At 35.6% G+C, this 16,648-nt stretch overlaps 2 protein-coding genes across 2 annotated transcripts in view; one reads left to right on the top strand and one right to left on the bottom strand.

The window, feature by feature from the left end:
* The window catches only part of LOC122826522 (leucine-rich repeat-containing G-protein coupled receptor 5A-like), a 44,494-nt gene extending 42,325 nt beyond the window's left edge, over positions 1-2,169 (bottom strand). The window contains exon 1 of the mRNA XM_044108499.1: positions 883-2,169. Coding sequence (XP_043964434.1) covers positions 883-1,151 — 269 coding nt within the window. The 5' untranslated portion in view covers positions 1,152-2,169. The remainder of the gene's footprint in view (positions 1-882) is intronic.
* A 2,929-nt stretch (positions 2,170-5,098) lies between these two features.
* On the top strand, positions 5,099-15,284 carry rab21 (RAB21, member RAS oncogene family). Its single transcript, XM_044108501.1, has 7 exons — positions 5,099-5,576; positions 10,581-10,640; positions 10,715-10,822; positions 11,698-11,761; positions 13,084-13,138; positions 13,238-13,326; positions 13,963-15,284. Exons 1-7 carry the CDS (start codon positions 5,430-5,432, stop codon positions 14,100-14,102), a joined length of 663 nt encoding a protein of 220 aa, XP_043964436.1. The 5' UTR covers positions 5,099-5,429; the 3' UTR covers positions 14,103-15,284.
* The last annotated feature ends 1,364 nt before the right edge of the window (positions 15,285-16,648 follow it).

Raw genomic sequence — 16,648 nt, 5'->3', positions numbered from 1 at the left:
TAAACTTCTTAACTTGTTTACCGTAAATTCCTTGTTTTTCTGTTGATGCTACTTTCAAGTAGTTAGAATAATATAACAAATCCAAACAGGATGTGTAAATAATTTTAGATCCAAACCTTAAAAATGGTTCGACTTATTAAAAATTATTTTGCTTATTTTATAAGTATTGATAAAAAAATAGAACACAATTTAATCAATTCTGATCAATAAAATAAGGATTTAGGCCACTCTTTCTTTGAAAATGCTTGCTGTATTTAGCTGAGTTTATTAAATTAATTAGAAGTGAATCCTTTATATTAGAACCAATATTTTCTTTTATCAGGAGATTTTACTGGTTTGAGATCATTTTGTCCTAATTAAAGATGGAGAGTTCAAGTATATTAAATACCTGAATCGGGGGCCCAAATTTATATCTTTCTTGAACTGAAGTCAGGGGCCACACACATTAAGCTCGAGGTCCACATATGGCCCCTGGGCCCCACTTTGGACACCCCTCCAATTATGTTAAAGCTAGTCAGTACGTTACATAGATATAGGTATAGTAGTGTAGGAATGATAAAGCATCTGGTGGTGATATGTCGATATGGGGGACCTCAAATGAAAATATGCTCAGGGCCCCAAAAATGCTTGGACCGGCCCTGCTTGGATCGCTACTTTTTACTTTTACTGGAGTAGAAATGTGTTAAATTAGTGCTGTTCCTCCTTCGTTATATTTGTGGGTGCTCTTCCACCTCTGCATCAGAGTAAGTTAACTTTTGTTTGCCGCCAACGCTACCTGACATGCGCAGAACAGACAGGTGTTCTGATTCCCACCGCGACCGTAACATGTGTGCACTCTCACACTACAAACAAAATAATAATCATGAACAAACAATAACTTACAGGTAGGATGTGAACACGCTCAGGTTTCTCGGTATCTCCCGGAGCCCCAGGTCCGAGCAGTCCACCCGGTGCAGCAGCCCGTCCCCCTCGCACCGACAGCGGCCAGGGCAGGTGGCGTGTCCCGCTGCTCTGGAGCTCTCCTCCCGGGAATCACCGGAGCTGTTCCCCGCTGCTGCTGCTGCTTTCTGCATCCACACCCCGGCCTCGGCGCTCCACAACCCGCCCGACAGGACCGCAAGCACCGCTAACAAAGCCCCGAACCCCCGCATGTCCCGCAACGGGTGGAAGTTTCTTGCCCGCGGCAGAAGTGGGTGAATAAGGGGAGAGAAGTTGCGGGAATTTCTTGGTAGAGGGAAAGCAGGTTGTGAGAGCTGGAAGTTTGCAGCTTGTTGTGTTTCCAGGCTGAACGCGTGGAAATGCGGAGCGTGTGTGAGTCCCTCCACTCAGCACAGCGGCGTGAAAAACCCAGTCCACTTATATATACACCCAGCCCCTGCGATCACAGGGGGGCCACTCCGCTTTAAAACAGCCAGCTCTGGGATTCATCCCATCAGCTGCTTGATTTAAACTGCAGAAAAAAATGTTTTTTTAAATCAGATTTTGACATTTAAGTGGGGAAAACGCTTCTTTACGGGTTTTCTATGAAACATTAAATCTTTGAAATCAAATGTGCAAAAGTTGCTTTAAACAGGAAGTGTTGCATATTCAAATAACTTTATGTTTACATGTTTTGTAAACGTTTTAAAAACCCCAGTATCTTGATATAAGCCTTTAAAATAAGTTTCCCGAACCACATATTTGTTTTTTATTTATTTATTTTATTTATGACATTTTATTAATGTTTTCTTTTTCTTAATCTTTTGTTGTTTGTTTTATGGAACAGACCAGATATTATCATTTGCTAAATATCGGATTTGGCAAATTTCCGTTAGCAAAATAATAATTTTTTGAACAAATTTGGTAAACATACTAAAGATACTAGCACTAATTTTTGTGTTTTGCTTATGCTAATTTTGCTTATCGAAAATTACCAAAATTATTTGTTAATTAGCAAATTTTCAATTAGCAAAATGTGCTAATAGTTTTTTGTTATGGATGGATGGATGGATGGATGGATGAATGGATGGATGGATTTGCATCTTTAACTTCTTCCCCACCAGGTGATTCTGCAGTAAAACGTTTCCCACAGCATGATGCTGCCATTTGTTTCCGTCCAGATGTGACTCTGGTCATTATGTCTAAATTTCTATTTTAGTTTAATCAAACCTGTTAAATTCAAACCTGTTAAATTCAGGACTTTCTCCTCAAATTTAAAAACTGGAACTTTCCTGGATTTACTTTACTTTGTTATTTATTTTACTTTTTTTTTTTTTTTTTTTTTTTTTTGCAGATGCTGTTTTTTCTGTTGTCTTCTTGAATTTTTTTTCTCTGTTTCATATCTGCTGATAAGACAACTGCTGGTCATGGAGTCGATTGTTAAGTTGAATTCATTCTTCGGATGGAGCATGGAGGTGGCAGCATCATGCTGTGGTGGTGCTTGGCACGGGAAAACTGGTTGATGGAGTTAAAACCAGGAAAACTTGTTAAATATGCAGCCAGAGATATTATGGGATGGTTTAGATCAGAACATGTTCCTGGGTTAGAATGGCCTAGTCAAAGTCCAGACCTAAATCTATCACGGAATCTATGGAAAATCTCTAGATGCCCACAGCTGGAAAACCAACAACATACAGATTCAAAAGGCCAGATTTATAAATGTACGCCACACTTTTCAGATTTTTCCATTATTTTAATCCATTGTAGAAGTTTGTTGTTTTTTTTTGATAATTTTCTTCATCTTAATTTTTTCCCATTTTCTGTCTTCCTGTTGTTCTTTTTCATATTTTGTTCCATTTTATTTAATTATTTTCTGTCATTTTTCTGCTTTCTTTTTGTATCTTTTCATGTTTCAAAGTTTTTGCTCATAATTATATATACATAAACATCTGAGGTGTAATTTATTATCATTTTGTATGTTTTGTATTTATTAAAATAATTAAAATATTTATTTCAACTGCTTTCCTTGTTTTCTTATACGGTTACCTCCATGCAGTTTTTGTATTTTTTAAACTTACGGCAAGTTTTCAAGTTCTAATTTCTGTCAATTGGGAATTCTTCTACTTAATTTATCCAACTGTAAGCAAAATTAGCATGTAATATCACTATTTTGATTATTAATTTGTAAGTAATTGTCAGATTAAAGTCCTGACATATACTGATATGTATAAGCAACCAAAAAATCTGACTTGAAGAGTTTATTTTTTAGGTTTGTTGAAGGACCACGTGTCAGAAATCTGACAGACTGAAGTTAACGATTAATGCAGCTCACTTCCTGTGTCAGTGCATTTTATGGAAATCAGACAGAGAGGCTTTCTACGTTACAAATATGTGTAGGGGGCGGGCGGCAGGAAAAGGTGAGATATGAAGATGTTATCAAACCCTCAGAGAGGCAGTGATGATGCAACATGAGGCGGCCTGAGGAAAAACACGACCGACTTCAGTGTCCATTTAAAGAAACAGTCAACCATAAAATCCCTTTTTGTTGTAGTTTTTTTGTGCCAGACATGTTGTAGATCTTTAGCTGAACTGGAAAATCATTTACTGAAGTTAAAACTCACATGAATGAAAAGGAGCAAAGAATGAGTTGAGGTTTAAAAGTAAAAGCAACATTTTTGTTAAATAAATCAGATTAGCTACTGTGTAAAACTAAACCACTTAGTTTTATCAACATTTAAAGGCTGCATTAAGGGAAAGCTTTACAACCTTCTAGAAAAAATTAAAATATTTTTTATTACTCTAGTTAGCAAAAATGCTTTATTAAAATCAAAATTACTCAATCATCAAAATATTAAAATTACTGTAATTTATATCTTATCAATATTTGTGAAGTTTTACCGTTTAAGTTGCAGATTCATTGATTATTTGGTGAAACACGGACCTCTAGTGGTTGAGCTGCAACATTGCAACACATTTCCAGGTATTTGTTTATCCCGAGTTTGCAGGGCTGTAATTCTCATTTTCGATGTAAGTTTCACGCAGAAAACTTGTTTATACAATAAATAGCAGCTTATTGCTTAATTTTTGACGTTAAAAATGCATTTGGTTAATTTTCCTCCAATAATCTCCCTATTCACCGCCTTCTCCTTGTCATGTTTCCAAAAAGTTTAGAGAGTAATCTATATTTTTCCATTTAAATCACTTTATAAAACAGATACAATTCTATTCTATCTGAGATTTGAGCATTTCTGTGACTATTTACCTAAATACAAAAAAAATAAATAAAGTGGAGCACCTGGTTTACGTGCATAGGTACGAAATGGAAACTCATGGTTACGAAGTGGCGAATGGACCCTGAGCGATGTTTTCCTCCTTCAGCCTGTTGTCAACGTGAGAAACTCCAGCAGCTCTGACGGCCCGTATCACGTGATACAGCAGAGAGTAGGTTAAAGTGAAGATGTCTTACTCGGTTGCCACTTCTAAGCTCGGGATTCAGAGATTTTCTTTTAATCACACTTTTAAAATCACCATTTACTTACTCTATGAAGCTTTATGATGTAGTCTTGAGTTGTATAATAATTAATTACCGCAAAATTATTGTTATAATTTTCATTTACTTTTTTGAACATGATCAAAATGCTAAAAACATTCATACTTTTTTTTAAAAGTGCAAACATAAATCACATAAAATCACCGTAGCTAATTGGCCATCAGACCAACTTCATTTTTACATTAATAATTTCACTTTAAAAATGAGTTAAAAATTAATCTGAATTTTTAATGCCCAGTGCTATGTACTTATGTATTTTCCTTTTATGATTTTGCTTGATGTACATAAGTGTTCTGTTTGTAAATTTGCTTGATTCCTATAAAGTGTCTTTTAGTTTTTAAGAAAGTGCTATACAAATAAAATGTATTATTATTGTTTTTATTGTAATTATCACTATTAATTAGTGTTAGTTGCATTGAAGAACATCTGTAACCCTCAATTCTGTAGCTTTAAGTGGCTCTTTGGCTCACTAAATACATTGTGAAATGAAATATTGCCCTTTATTGTTTGTTTGTTTGTTTGTTTTTGTGGCCCCTTAAAAAAACACCACGCCACTTGTAAATTTGTCATAGAAACGCCACTAATTGAATCGACCAGCGTTCAAATCTTTTCACAGTGACTCGTCATGTTGTAAATTGGCGATCTTGGTCAAAGCTAGCCGGCTAGCTGCTAACTCAGACTGACGCCATTAGTTAGAGGAACGAAGGCGTGAGAATCAAGAAGAACGATCCGGTTCCGATTTTAGGCCCGTTCTCCTTTCAGCTGCGGACTGATACCATTCAAAGTTCGGGTCGTGTGAGCTGTCAGGGAGCTGTTCTGATGATTTTAGCCTCTTTTTTAAAGTCGGAAGTCGGTGGACGGTTCGGACTGAGTTAGCATTGTTAGCAGCTCGGAAACAAACGTCTGTTTTTCTGGAGGAAAACTCGAGGATTTTTATTTTTTGGGGGAATAAAGTGACACCATGGCAACAGCGGGGGCGGCCGGAACCAGCGGCAGAACCTACTCCTTTAAAGTAGTCCTACTGGGGGAAGGCTGCGTGGGGAAGACGTCGCTGGTGCTGAGATACTGCGAGAACAAATTCAACGACAAACACATCACAACCCTGCAGGTAAGACGGTCCGGCGGTACCGAACCCCACCGAACCGGGCTGCTGATGAGCCCCAGCCACCTAGTGCGGGTTCTGGCTGGAAAGCGGAGGGTCAGTCAGGTGTTTGTGAGGGTTGTTTACGTTCGGAACGGATCCGGTATCACTTCCAATCCGGATCAGAGTGTTGGATCCAATTCCACAGCAGGTCCGGGCGGAGAGGGGAAAGTCCGGTCTCACTTCTCTCCCATAAAAACAATATTTATGGCGCCCTCACATGTCCAGCCACTGGAAAGATTTGTATAACATTTACATTTTCACTGGCGCAGCGCGTGATCATAAAAGAACAATTCATAAACCCAGTTCAATTTATTATTCAAAGTAGGTTAGAAAGAAAAGCATGGGGCAACAGTGGAGAGAAAAACTCCACCTTAACTGGAGGAAACCCCCAGAATCAAACCGAGTGTGAGATAAATACACAGAAATAAACAGAAGCACTGCGGCAGTATTTTCTGTTAGAGGAAAGAGAGAAGCTAACGACAGAAGTAGCAACTTTAGCTAACAGCTAATTAAAATAGCTCAGAGACATTTCTTTGAAAGACAATGTTTACAGAGACTTCATAATTCATTTCACTTGTTGTTTTGTTTGTTTATTTTGGATATTTAAAATGTCTTCCAGTTTCATTCAAATTTGAAAGCTTATTGATTTTTGAGAATATTTTCTTGCATAATTACACAATTAAAATGGTCTCAAAATATCATTTATTGCAATAACTTCTGGGACAGTTTGTCATCCAGAAAAATCTATCCTGGTGCCAGGCCGATATAGATGTAATTAATGTGTTTTTTGTAATTTCATATTCACAGAATGAGACTAAAAGTGCCAGTAATATTATTTCTGATCGGTTTTTCTGGTCATTTGATTGAAGACTGTGTTTTTTCTGGTTTCATATGAACATGTATTCATCATATTTTTGCAATAGTTTTGTTTTGAAACCTAAAAATGGGGTAAAAAGTGGAGGAGGTTTAAAAATGACAAATTTCCAAGTTTATCTCCATCCATCTTCCCAATGATTCCCCCAGCATGATTCTGACACCACTGTGTCTTCACATTGGGCAGGAAGCTTTATGCTGTTGAAATGATTGAAGTCATTCATAAAATAATTGGTTGATTACAATAGTTGACATTGTTTCTGTTTTAAACTCTAGATTTGATCTTTTTTCTGGACATTCTCTGGATGTAAAGCGGAGCTGAAACTCTGACTCTTCATCCTCAGAGTTTAATTGCTGCTCAGGGGTTTGAAATTTAAACTTTTCTGGAGGTTTTAGGGGAAAACAAAAAAGAAAATGTTACAAAAATGAAAGCTTCTCGACATGTTTGAACGTCTTGGATGAAACAATCCTGAAACGTGAACCTTAAGGAAGGAAAATAAATCACTTTAGGTTCAGTCTGCAAACAGACGGGGCATTTTTCTGAAGCTGGTCGGACGTTCAGCCACCTTAAACATACATGCAGAGATGAAATGGTATAGTTTAGATCAAAACATTCCCTCAGAATGGCCTAGTCAAAGTTCAGACTTAAATCCAGTTGCCAGCATTGCTAAATTTTAAAACAGACGGGTTGCGGCGCTCTGCTCACATCAAAATACGTCAAGGTTTGACGACGAAACACGACTTTTGCTCTAAGACAATTATGATGCGTAACCATGGTAACACGGTATTGGTTTTACCGCCAATTAGTAAAGTTTCACCACAATATTTAGTGATAACGATCAAAGTGTAGTTTATGACGTCTTTTTTAAGGTAGCCGTTTGACTATGAATGGATGAATTCACTCAATCAGAAAATATTTTTAAACATCATTAATTGGAATTTATCTTAACGATAAATCGGAATTCCTATTTTGATAAATGATACGATAAATGACACCCAACACTACTTATTAGAATCTCAAAAGCTCAACTAAATCCTGAACTTTGACCCCAGATTGTTTCTTCCATGAATCATTGTGAACAATAACCCAAAAACACCTTTCTTACCAAACAGCATAAAGTCACAATATTAACTTTATTCTTGTAATTTATGTACTTTATTTTATTCACATATTATTTAAGTGTTTTTGAATTTAATTAACAAATTAAATAAAAAAATGATTGAATTTAATAATTATGAATAATAATTATTCTGAATACTTTTGGAAGTTCCTGCTAAGTTTTAAGCTGTAGTAAATATTGACCTTAAAGGTTGTGACCGTTGCTCATCCTCCATCCTCGCTGACATTTCTCCTTTTTTTCTCCATACATTCTATTGAATTTTCTCTTATTGGACACAAACATCCTGACGTTCAACCACACAGTCACAGTTCAAACCTGCAGCAAGTGGGACCTTAAAGTCCAGGAAGTAACCAAACGGTTCAGGGTGAGACGAAGAAAATAAAACTCAACTTCAAAGATATTTTATTGATCCCAAAGGGAAATAAAATAAGTATATAAATAAGCCAATAAACAATTAATTAAATAGTGAATAATTGATTAAATAAATAAGTAAATAAAAATGTAATAAGTAAATGAAAAAAATTAATAAGTAAATAAAAATAAAGTACATAAAACATCTAATACATAAAAAAGTCAATAAAATTTTTTTAATAAATTAAAAATGTAACGAATAAATAAGTAAATAAAAAATTTTATGAATAAATATAAATGAAAAATTAAATATAACTAAATAAACAAGTTGAACTAAATTATTATATAAATAAATATACATAAATAATTTAATGTAAGTAAATAAATAAGAAAATAAAAGTGAATTAATAAATATTTAATAAGTATTTAAATGGCCCAGACGATCCAAAGCAGTGGAAATGTTGAACAAAACTCGTTGAAATGCATTCTGGGAGATGCAGTCCGCCTCCCATCAGGTCAGCAGGGCGGAGGAGGGGTCCGCCGCAGTCACACGGCGCCGCCGCAGGCCGCAGCGCCTCACATGAGCCGCATCCCTGCTGCACGCAGGAAAACGATTAACTGAGCCGCTCTGATCCTCAGACGGGGAGCTGCAGATCACAGGATCAGGGGAAAAGTTGGAGAAACTTCCAACACGCTTTGTTTTGTTTTTTTCCTCCTTCGTTTGAACGTCGGGTCATTTGCAACACGAGCTCTGCATCGATGAAACGCCACGCTGAGTCATGGGACTCCATGTTTTTCTGGCCCCTCGCCGCCGTTTAGAAGCCGCTCAGTTTAACCAGAGAAAACTGCTGATATGGGCAATAAAAACCAGTCAGGATCAATAAAAGCAGCTGCTGCAGAGAAGCTTCACACTGAGATCATCCAGGTTGGAGGAACAATCTGGTCAAGTTTCGCTGGAATCAAAGATTTAAATTCAGAACGGCGACGATGCAAAAGGTGGAAGTTTGTGGAAGAATCTAAATATCTTTTTGGTATTTAAAATAAATTTGAAAATCATCATAATGAAGCTGATTTATTAAAAAACTTTTGTCTTGTCACAATAAGCAATAAGTCAGTTAATCACATGGTAAATTAAAACAATGATCATTTAAATTAGCGTGATTTATCGTTTTTCTCTTTTAACCAAAATCTGGTTGAGAAAAGTCTTCAGTCTGTTTACAGAGATCTCATAATTCATTTTATTTGTTGTTTTGTTTATTTATTTTGGATATTTAAAATGTCTTCCAGTTCCGTTGTTAAATATTAGCTATGATTTAAAGTCTATTGATCTTTCAGAATGTGTTCCTGCATTATTATTCTATTAAAACTCAGAAATGACCTCAAAGTAAAAATATTACTGTGTATCAGCGTCACAGGAAGGTTGAATCATCCCACCGACCTTCCTCTGACGCTGATAAACCTGTTTGGATCTGAAGCTCTCAGATTAAATCTGGAGGCTTTCAAAGCTCCACCGGTTCCCCACCTGAGGGCTTTGAGTTTCTGTTCCCTGACAGAGACGAGTTGAGCAACGTGAGGCGGCTTCAAACTGAACATTTCAACACCACGTTGGTCAACCTGCTACTTTCTTCCTGTTCACTTTTCTTCAAAATTGTTAAAGAGCTGGAGTGAAGTTAGTGGTGAACCGATCCACTTTTTCACTTCCGGTACCGATATCTGAGGTTTAACATCTGCAATACAGAAACAGAAATGTTTCCTTTTTTTAAGCACAGTCATAAATCTGCTGAAAAACCATTTATTTAATAACTGTTCAACAGAACGGCACATTTCATTACACCAATATCTTCACAAACGTCAATGTGTTCAGTCAGTGCAATTAGGAGTAAAACAGGCAATATAAATAATAAACTGATAAAAATGATGTCAAAAATAAACTTTGACAAGCCTTTTTCACATAGTTCAGAAATTGAAATTCTAAATATAATGTAGAATAAATAATATAGTGTAGAATTAGACTGAATAGATCACCATTAGCAGAATAATGTTGTAATTTTAGAAATCCACTCAAAAAATAACAAAATATTGAAATGAGGACTCTTGCAGAGTTATATTTTGGTATAAGTTTTACTAATTTTTTGACACATTTGCACTAAATTATTTTCAGCGTTTGGGTTTTTAATCAGTCGTACAAAACATTTGAGTCTATTTTGAAGAAAGAACCACAAACTGAACTGGTCGCATCGTATTCTGTTAAATAAAACATTTTCTCATTATTTTTAGACATTTTTTCTGGTAAATTTGTGTCTTTTTTTCTGCTAATATAAGGAAAAAATATTTTGTCTATTATCAGCAGTGAAAACAATATTTATATCAGTCTTCATTTAAAAACAGCTGCTGTGTTTAGAAACGTTTGAATACATCAATTAAAGCAGATTTGGTGAACTCTTCCATTTTCCAGTTTTATTTTGTGGAAGTTTAAGCATTTCATGTCTAACAACAGATCCATTTAGCTCATTTTAACTGGAACTGGACGAATTAAGCGACCGGAAATGGAGGAAGTGTTGCCTCTCCTCTTCATTAATGTTTAATGGAGTGATTATTAACTCCCCCTCCTCTTCCTCTGCAGGCGTCCTTCCTCACAAAGAAGCTCAACATCACAGGAAAGCGGGTCAACCTGGCCATTTGGGTGAGACGCTCTCTGATGCTGCTCGTGATGCGTTCAAGTACCAAACTGAAACCTGTGTTTTTGTGTGTATGCAGGACACGGCGGGTCAGGAGCGTTTCCACGCGTTGGGTCCAATCTACTACAGAGACTCCAATGGAGCCATTCTAGTCTATGACATCACAGACGAAGACTCCTTCCAGAAGGTAAAACCGCTGCGTTCAGTTCCTCTGCTCAGAACTGAGAACTGCTTCCAGAAACTGAACTGATTCCTTATTTTGAACAGAATCATGACTCTTAAGACTCCAGAGTTTTGCTAATTAGGGAATCTCTTTTCCTGATTCTCTTCAGTGTCAGGAACTGGTTCAAAATAAAAAATCGGTTCATGTTAGAAACTGGTTCAACATGTAGACTGTTCAGAATGTTGAATCTCTTAAAAATAAGGAATCAGTTCAGATTTCTTATGTTGGAATAGTTCTTGATACTAAATGATTCCTTATGTTAAACTGATTCCTTATTTTGAACCAGGTCATGACTTTAAACTGATTCCTTGAACTGATTCCTGATGTTGAACAGATTCCTTGGATTCCAGACTCAATTTTTTCAGGCCCTGATCAGAAATTTTTCATAATTCCTGAAACTCTTCCTGAATTATTTTTATTTTTATTATTTATTTATTTATTCTTTTACATCTGATTTAGTTTCAGTTCGGTACTTGATGTTTTTTATTTCTCTAAACATCTAAAGTCTGACCTACAAAACATTTACAGACACTTTATGGATGTTTTTGTAGCTTGATTTGTTAAAAAACTGAACAATAACATGTCATGAGAATTTATCTTCACTTATTTAAACAGTGGAGTCAGGGCGCCCTCTGCTGGACTCTTTGGGAATCATCTCAGGTCTAAACTTGAAACAAGCCAGATTTACAAAACTTTAATTAAACATGTTAACAACACCAAGCCAGAGATTCACCTGAACCCTAAAGAAAGTTGTTTTTAAGTAAAATCTGTAACAAAATGTCTTATTTAATGGGTGTAGCAGAACTAATCAGTGGTTGTTTTTGTTGTTGTTGTTGCAGGTGAAGAACTGGGTGAAAGAGCTCAGAAAAATGTTGGGAAACGAGATTTGTTTATGTATAGTAGGTGAGTTAACAAAGTTACTGCAAAAATTAAATAAAAGACAATTTATCTATTGAAAATCTCAGTATTTACCAACAGAAAATGTCCATGAACACAAATCAGTCTCAGTGATTTTCTGTAGTTTTGTGTTTATTGAGTTTATTTCATCACTAATTGTTGTTCAGGTGAGAAAAGAAAAAAGAAGTTATCTAAAAATGAGGATTAAAGTGTCGGTTTCATTTTCTGGCTCCATCATGGGATTTCACTCCAAACAGAAACTTTGGGTTTTTTGTTGCGTTGCTGCCGTTGTCATGGCGACCGCAGCTCCGGCTTCACGGGGCACGGAAAAGTTTTCCAGCGTTTTAACTGGATTAAATTGTGGCCGTCATGTGTTCGGACCCGATTAAATCTGCAATTTGGAAACAGGATTCAGTTTTCAACATTTTTTTAAATTATTATTTCACATCTTTAAATTGTGTCGTGTTTTTTTGGATTCTGGACCTTTGAGGTTTTTCTCCACCAACTTTAAAGTTTACAGACACAAATGTTTCTTTATAAAACCACTGAAGCTCAGTCAGAGTGAAAGTTTTCAAGTCTTACTACAGATTCTCAGTTGGATTTATGTCTGGACTTTAAGTAGGCCATCCTAACCCATAAATCTGGCTTCATTTTAACCATCTATTGGATCTCAGGCTCCATGTTTAGAAACTTTAATTTATCATGCTAGCATATTTAAACCCTTTTTAGGTTTTATGTGCACCTAAAAAGGATTTGTAAATATTTTTGGATAAAAGAGAATTATTTTTTTTTTAAGTTGTTTTTTTTGTTTTTTTTGTGGTTTAAACCAGAAGTTTGCTGGTTTTTATCTAAAACTCCTATTTTTATAAATCCAGAACTTCTCTGACATTTTGCAAAAACATAAACATGTTATTTCTGCGCCTGTCTAGCAAGACAAATCTTGCTGGACAATAAATTGTCCCAATAATCACTGTGATAAATGATAATATTGTTTGCATTTCAACTGACATATTAATAACGACATAATAGTGCAAGTTTGCCTCTTTTCAAGACAAATAAACTTTAATTTAGTAAAGAGCACACAACAAACAAAAACAATAAATAAAATGGAAGTAAAGAATACACACTACTGAAACTATGAATAAAATGGATTTTATTGTTTCTCTAAACAAAATTATCAGACTGAAGAATTTTGTCATCCAGTTTTTTTTCTCAGAGAAAAATAATAAATTATTCAAATGGAAATGAATAATCTCTTTAATTTATTATACGATTAATTATTTTATTGCTTGTTGCTGCAGTGTTTTAAATCGTTTGTGTTTCTGCAGGTAATAAAATAGATTTGGACAAAGACAGAAACGTCTCGGTGGAAGACGCTGAGAGGTGAGAACTGGAGGAAATCAGACGCTTTTCCCGCCGCAGGCAGACAGATGGCGCCAACGAGACTCACCGCTGACCTCTGACCTCTTGTTTCTGTTGCAGCTATGCAGAGTCGGTGGGAGCCAAACACTACCACACATCAGCCAAGCTAAATAAAGGCATAGAGGAGCTGTTCCTGGATCTGTGTAAACGTGAGTCTGAACCACAATCTGACGTTTCCTTTATTTATTTAGTTCAAACAAACATTTAAAAACAAGAAAATAAGAAATCAGTAGGACAAGATTGATTACAAAATAATTATCTTACTACTATATTACACACACACACACTGCCTGCAGACATGAAACCAACACACACATACATCCATTTATGTTTGTTTCACAATTAATTATGCAAGAAACCAAAAAAAAATTGTTTTAAAACAGACACTGTCATAGACTGCGCAAATAAATACATAATTATATTTAAATAAGTATAAAGAATATAGTACAAATATACAGAAATAATTGGGATGTTTTTTAATTCACAATAATTCAGCCTTGCAAGTTTCTTATGTTGAAAATTTTACATTTTTTTATTTTTAAAAGCTTAAAATTTTTAATTAAAAAAATAATTTATAATTTGAAGAAATCAAAAATGTATCTTTTTTATTAAAAATGTATCAGTTAATTTAAAATAAATTTTTGAATTAACCTTTTAATTCAAAAATAAAATATAATTTCCCCAAATTTTATCTTTGATTTATTGATTAAATTGATTTGTAGTCCGGCTCCAGCTGAAAACTTTGCAGGTAAATTTTCTAAAAAAAAATTCTGTTTTTCCATCAGGCATGATGGAGACGGCTCAGGCGGAGGAGAGAGCGAAGGGCAACGGAGCCAGCCAATCAGCTTCAAACAGGCGGGGCGTACAGATAGTCGATGACGAGCCGCAGGCCACGCCGGCCGGAGGATGCTGCTCCTCTGGCTAACACACACACACACACACACACACACACACACACACACACACACTGCCTGCAGACATGAAACCAACACACACATTTATCCGTCTGCCATCCAGTTCGTCCGCTTGAAAATAAACTCCGCCTCTGCTGCTGAGGATCATGGGAAATCATATTTAAGTTCTTGGTCTGTGTTCGAGTATCCGAGTGTGCTTCTGTCGCACGTTGATCTCTGTAACCCGTCTCTCTGTGTGACATTAAACATGGCGGCTCCTGGTTTCTTTCTTTTTGTTTTGGAGTGAAGCTGCTGTGTCTTTATTAACCTTCAGTGGTGCGATGGCTCCACCTGCTGGACGGAGGTGGCAGAGTTTTCTTTTTGGCAGGAAAACCTCAGAAACGCATAGAAGGAGCTACTGAGCATGCTCAGAAAAACTGCAAGCGTAAAGCAGCTGGGTTTCTTCACATAACGAGAAAGAAAAAGCTCCAAACTTGCCCTGTAATAAAACTAGAAACAGTCAATAAAAACGTTTCTTAGAGCTGCACTCATCTAAATAAATCCATGTTTAATCAGGAAGTGAACTGGAATCTTAACACCAGGATTTATTGTTTATTAAATTTCATACACTCTGTAAAAAACTGATTTCTGCTCTCATGTTGCTTCTCTGTTCTGATTTGTAACTTTGAAAGACGTGACAGAAAATCAAACGTAGATGGAAATAATGATCAGATTTCAGATATTTTAATGATTGATAAAAGATGTAAAGACAAAAAGTAATCCATCTCCAGCTACATATGTTTGCATTTTTCTTGCATTGGTGTTTTATTGTCTGATTTATTTTGTGTAACTAAAAGTTTATGAAATAAAACCCTAAAACGTTTATTTCTGTCAAAATCAGACCTTCAGCTTTTAGGTTCAGATTCTGCCCTAAAATTACATCTTATTTCTCCAAGATTCAAAATATTTTCCACGTTTAAACGGAAATATGAACGACAACGACGTGTTGTTAATGTGCCATTATTATTATTATTACTATTATTATTATGAGTGATTATCAGAGGAATCTCCCTCGCTTGGCTCTGCTCCTCTTCGTCACTTTGGATTTTCCTTTTGTCCCTGAACAGAGAAGTAAAACTGTGCATGTTTGATTCCTGTAAACTGCTTTGTTTGTCTCACTTTTAAACTAAATAAAATAAGTTATTTTACAGTGATGGGAATCTGAGTGTTTGTGCTTCAAAACGTCCTGAGTAAAAATGAATAACTTTAAAGCCAGAACCAGTTTGAGTTGATCTGAGCAGGAAGTGATGAGCCTCAGCTGTCTACTTCCTGTGTGAAGGAGGAGCAGAAATGGAGCTCAAGTTTATTTGTCAGCAACAAGGCAGTTCAAAGTGCTTTGCATCATAAAAACATAACAGTTATAAAACAAGCGGTAAATGTTTCATTTCACCAAGTGGCATCAAATAATCAAGCAATCACTCATCAGATATGTTGATTAATGTTCCAGTTATTATAAGTCAAAGGCAACTGTAAACACTTGGGTTTTTACTTTTGATTTAAAGGAACTCGGGTCAGTTTTCCAGGGAGTTTGTTCCAGATTGTTGGAGTATATGTTCTCTTTATGAGAAAGTAAAGAGAACACTATCTTGTGCTATCTTGTAGAAATGGAGGAGTAGAGAGTGTACCTTGCTAAATAAAGAAAATGAGTTAATTAGAGTGTAATTATTCTCCGCTTGAGCTGCAGAGACAGGATTCTTTCAGTCATCCCAGAACATTTGCACTTGACTCATCCTGCATTACAAGCGACAAAATGGAGCTGGAAGATGTTTAATGAAACCTGGGAGAAGTTGAACTGCTTACTCAAATGGTGCTGGGTAGCACCAGTTTGTTTCAGGCTGTGTTTTTACTTAACTTATATTCGACATTATTAACTCTAGTAAGATATCATTCGGTTTTATTTTGTTGCTCTAAAAATTATTTTCAGATTATTTCCAACAACAAAATCTAAAACTTGTTTTAAAAACATCACTGTGTTTAGTCAAAGCTCATAAATGCCCATGGCTGTTTTTGAGTAAAAAAAAGTCACTGTATGTTTTGCTAGGCATAAAAATATGGCTAAAGAAAAAATACTTGTAAGCAATTGTTTCTATTAAGAGAAAAAATACTTTGTCAGTGGAAATTGTTCATCTGGGTCAGCTAAAGACCACTAAACTAAATTATTCCAATTAAACAGAGTTGGGGAGTATCTAGTTACATTTAATCAATTACATTTACTTCAGTAACGTTTTGAAAAAAATTACATTTAGGAGTATTTCACTACGCTTCACTCTTTACTTAAAATGCATTATAAAATTTCATAGGTTTTTTATTTAAAGAAACTGATTCTGAATTGTTTTTCTTTTACCTGATTTTTTAAAATTTTCTGTTTCTTGTTTGAATTATTGTCACTTAAAGTACCACAAATTTACACTTAGCTTTATGTTTTGGTCCATCGGAGGGGTCCCCAAAGTCTGTCCTGGAGGGCCGGCATCCTGCATGTTTTAGTTCTGGTGGCACCAACAACCTTTTCAGCAGGTCA

Source organism: Gambusia affinis, linkage group LG23, assembly GCF_019740435.1.
Source record: "Gambusia affinis linkage group LG23, SWU_Gaff_1.0, whole genome shotgun sequence".
In the NCBI taxonomy this organism is placed as follows: domain Eukaryota; kingdom Metazoa; phylum Chordata; class Actinopteri; order Cyprinodontiformes; family Poeciliidae; genus Gambusia; species Gambusia affinis.
This window is presented reverse-complemented; position numbering and strand designations above follow the sequence as displayed.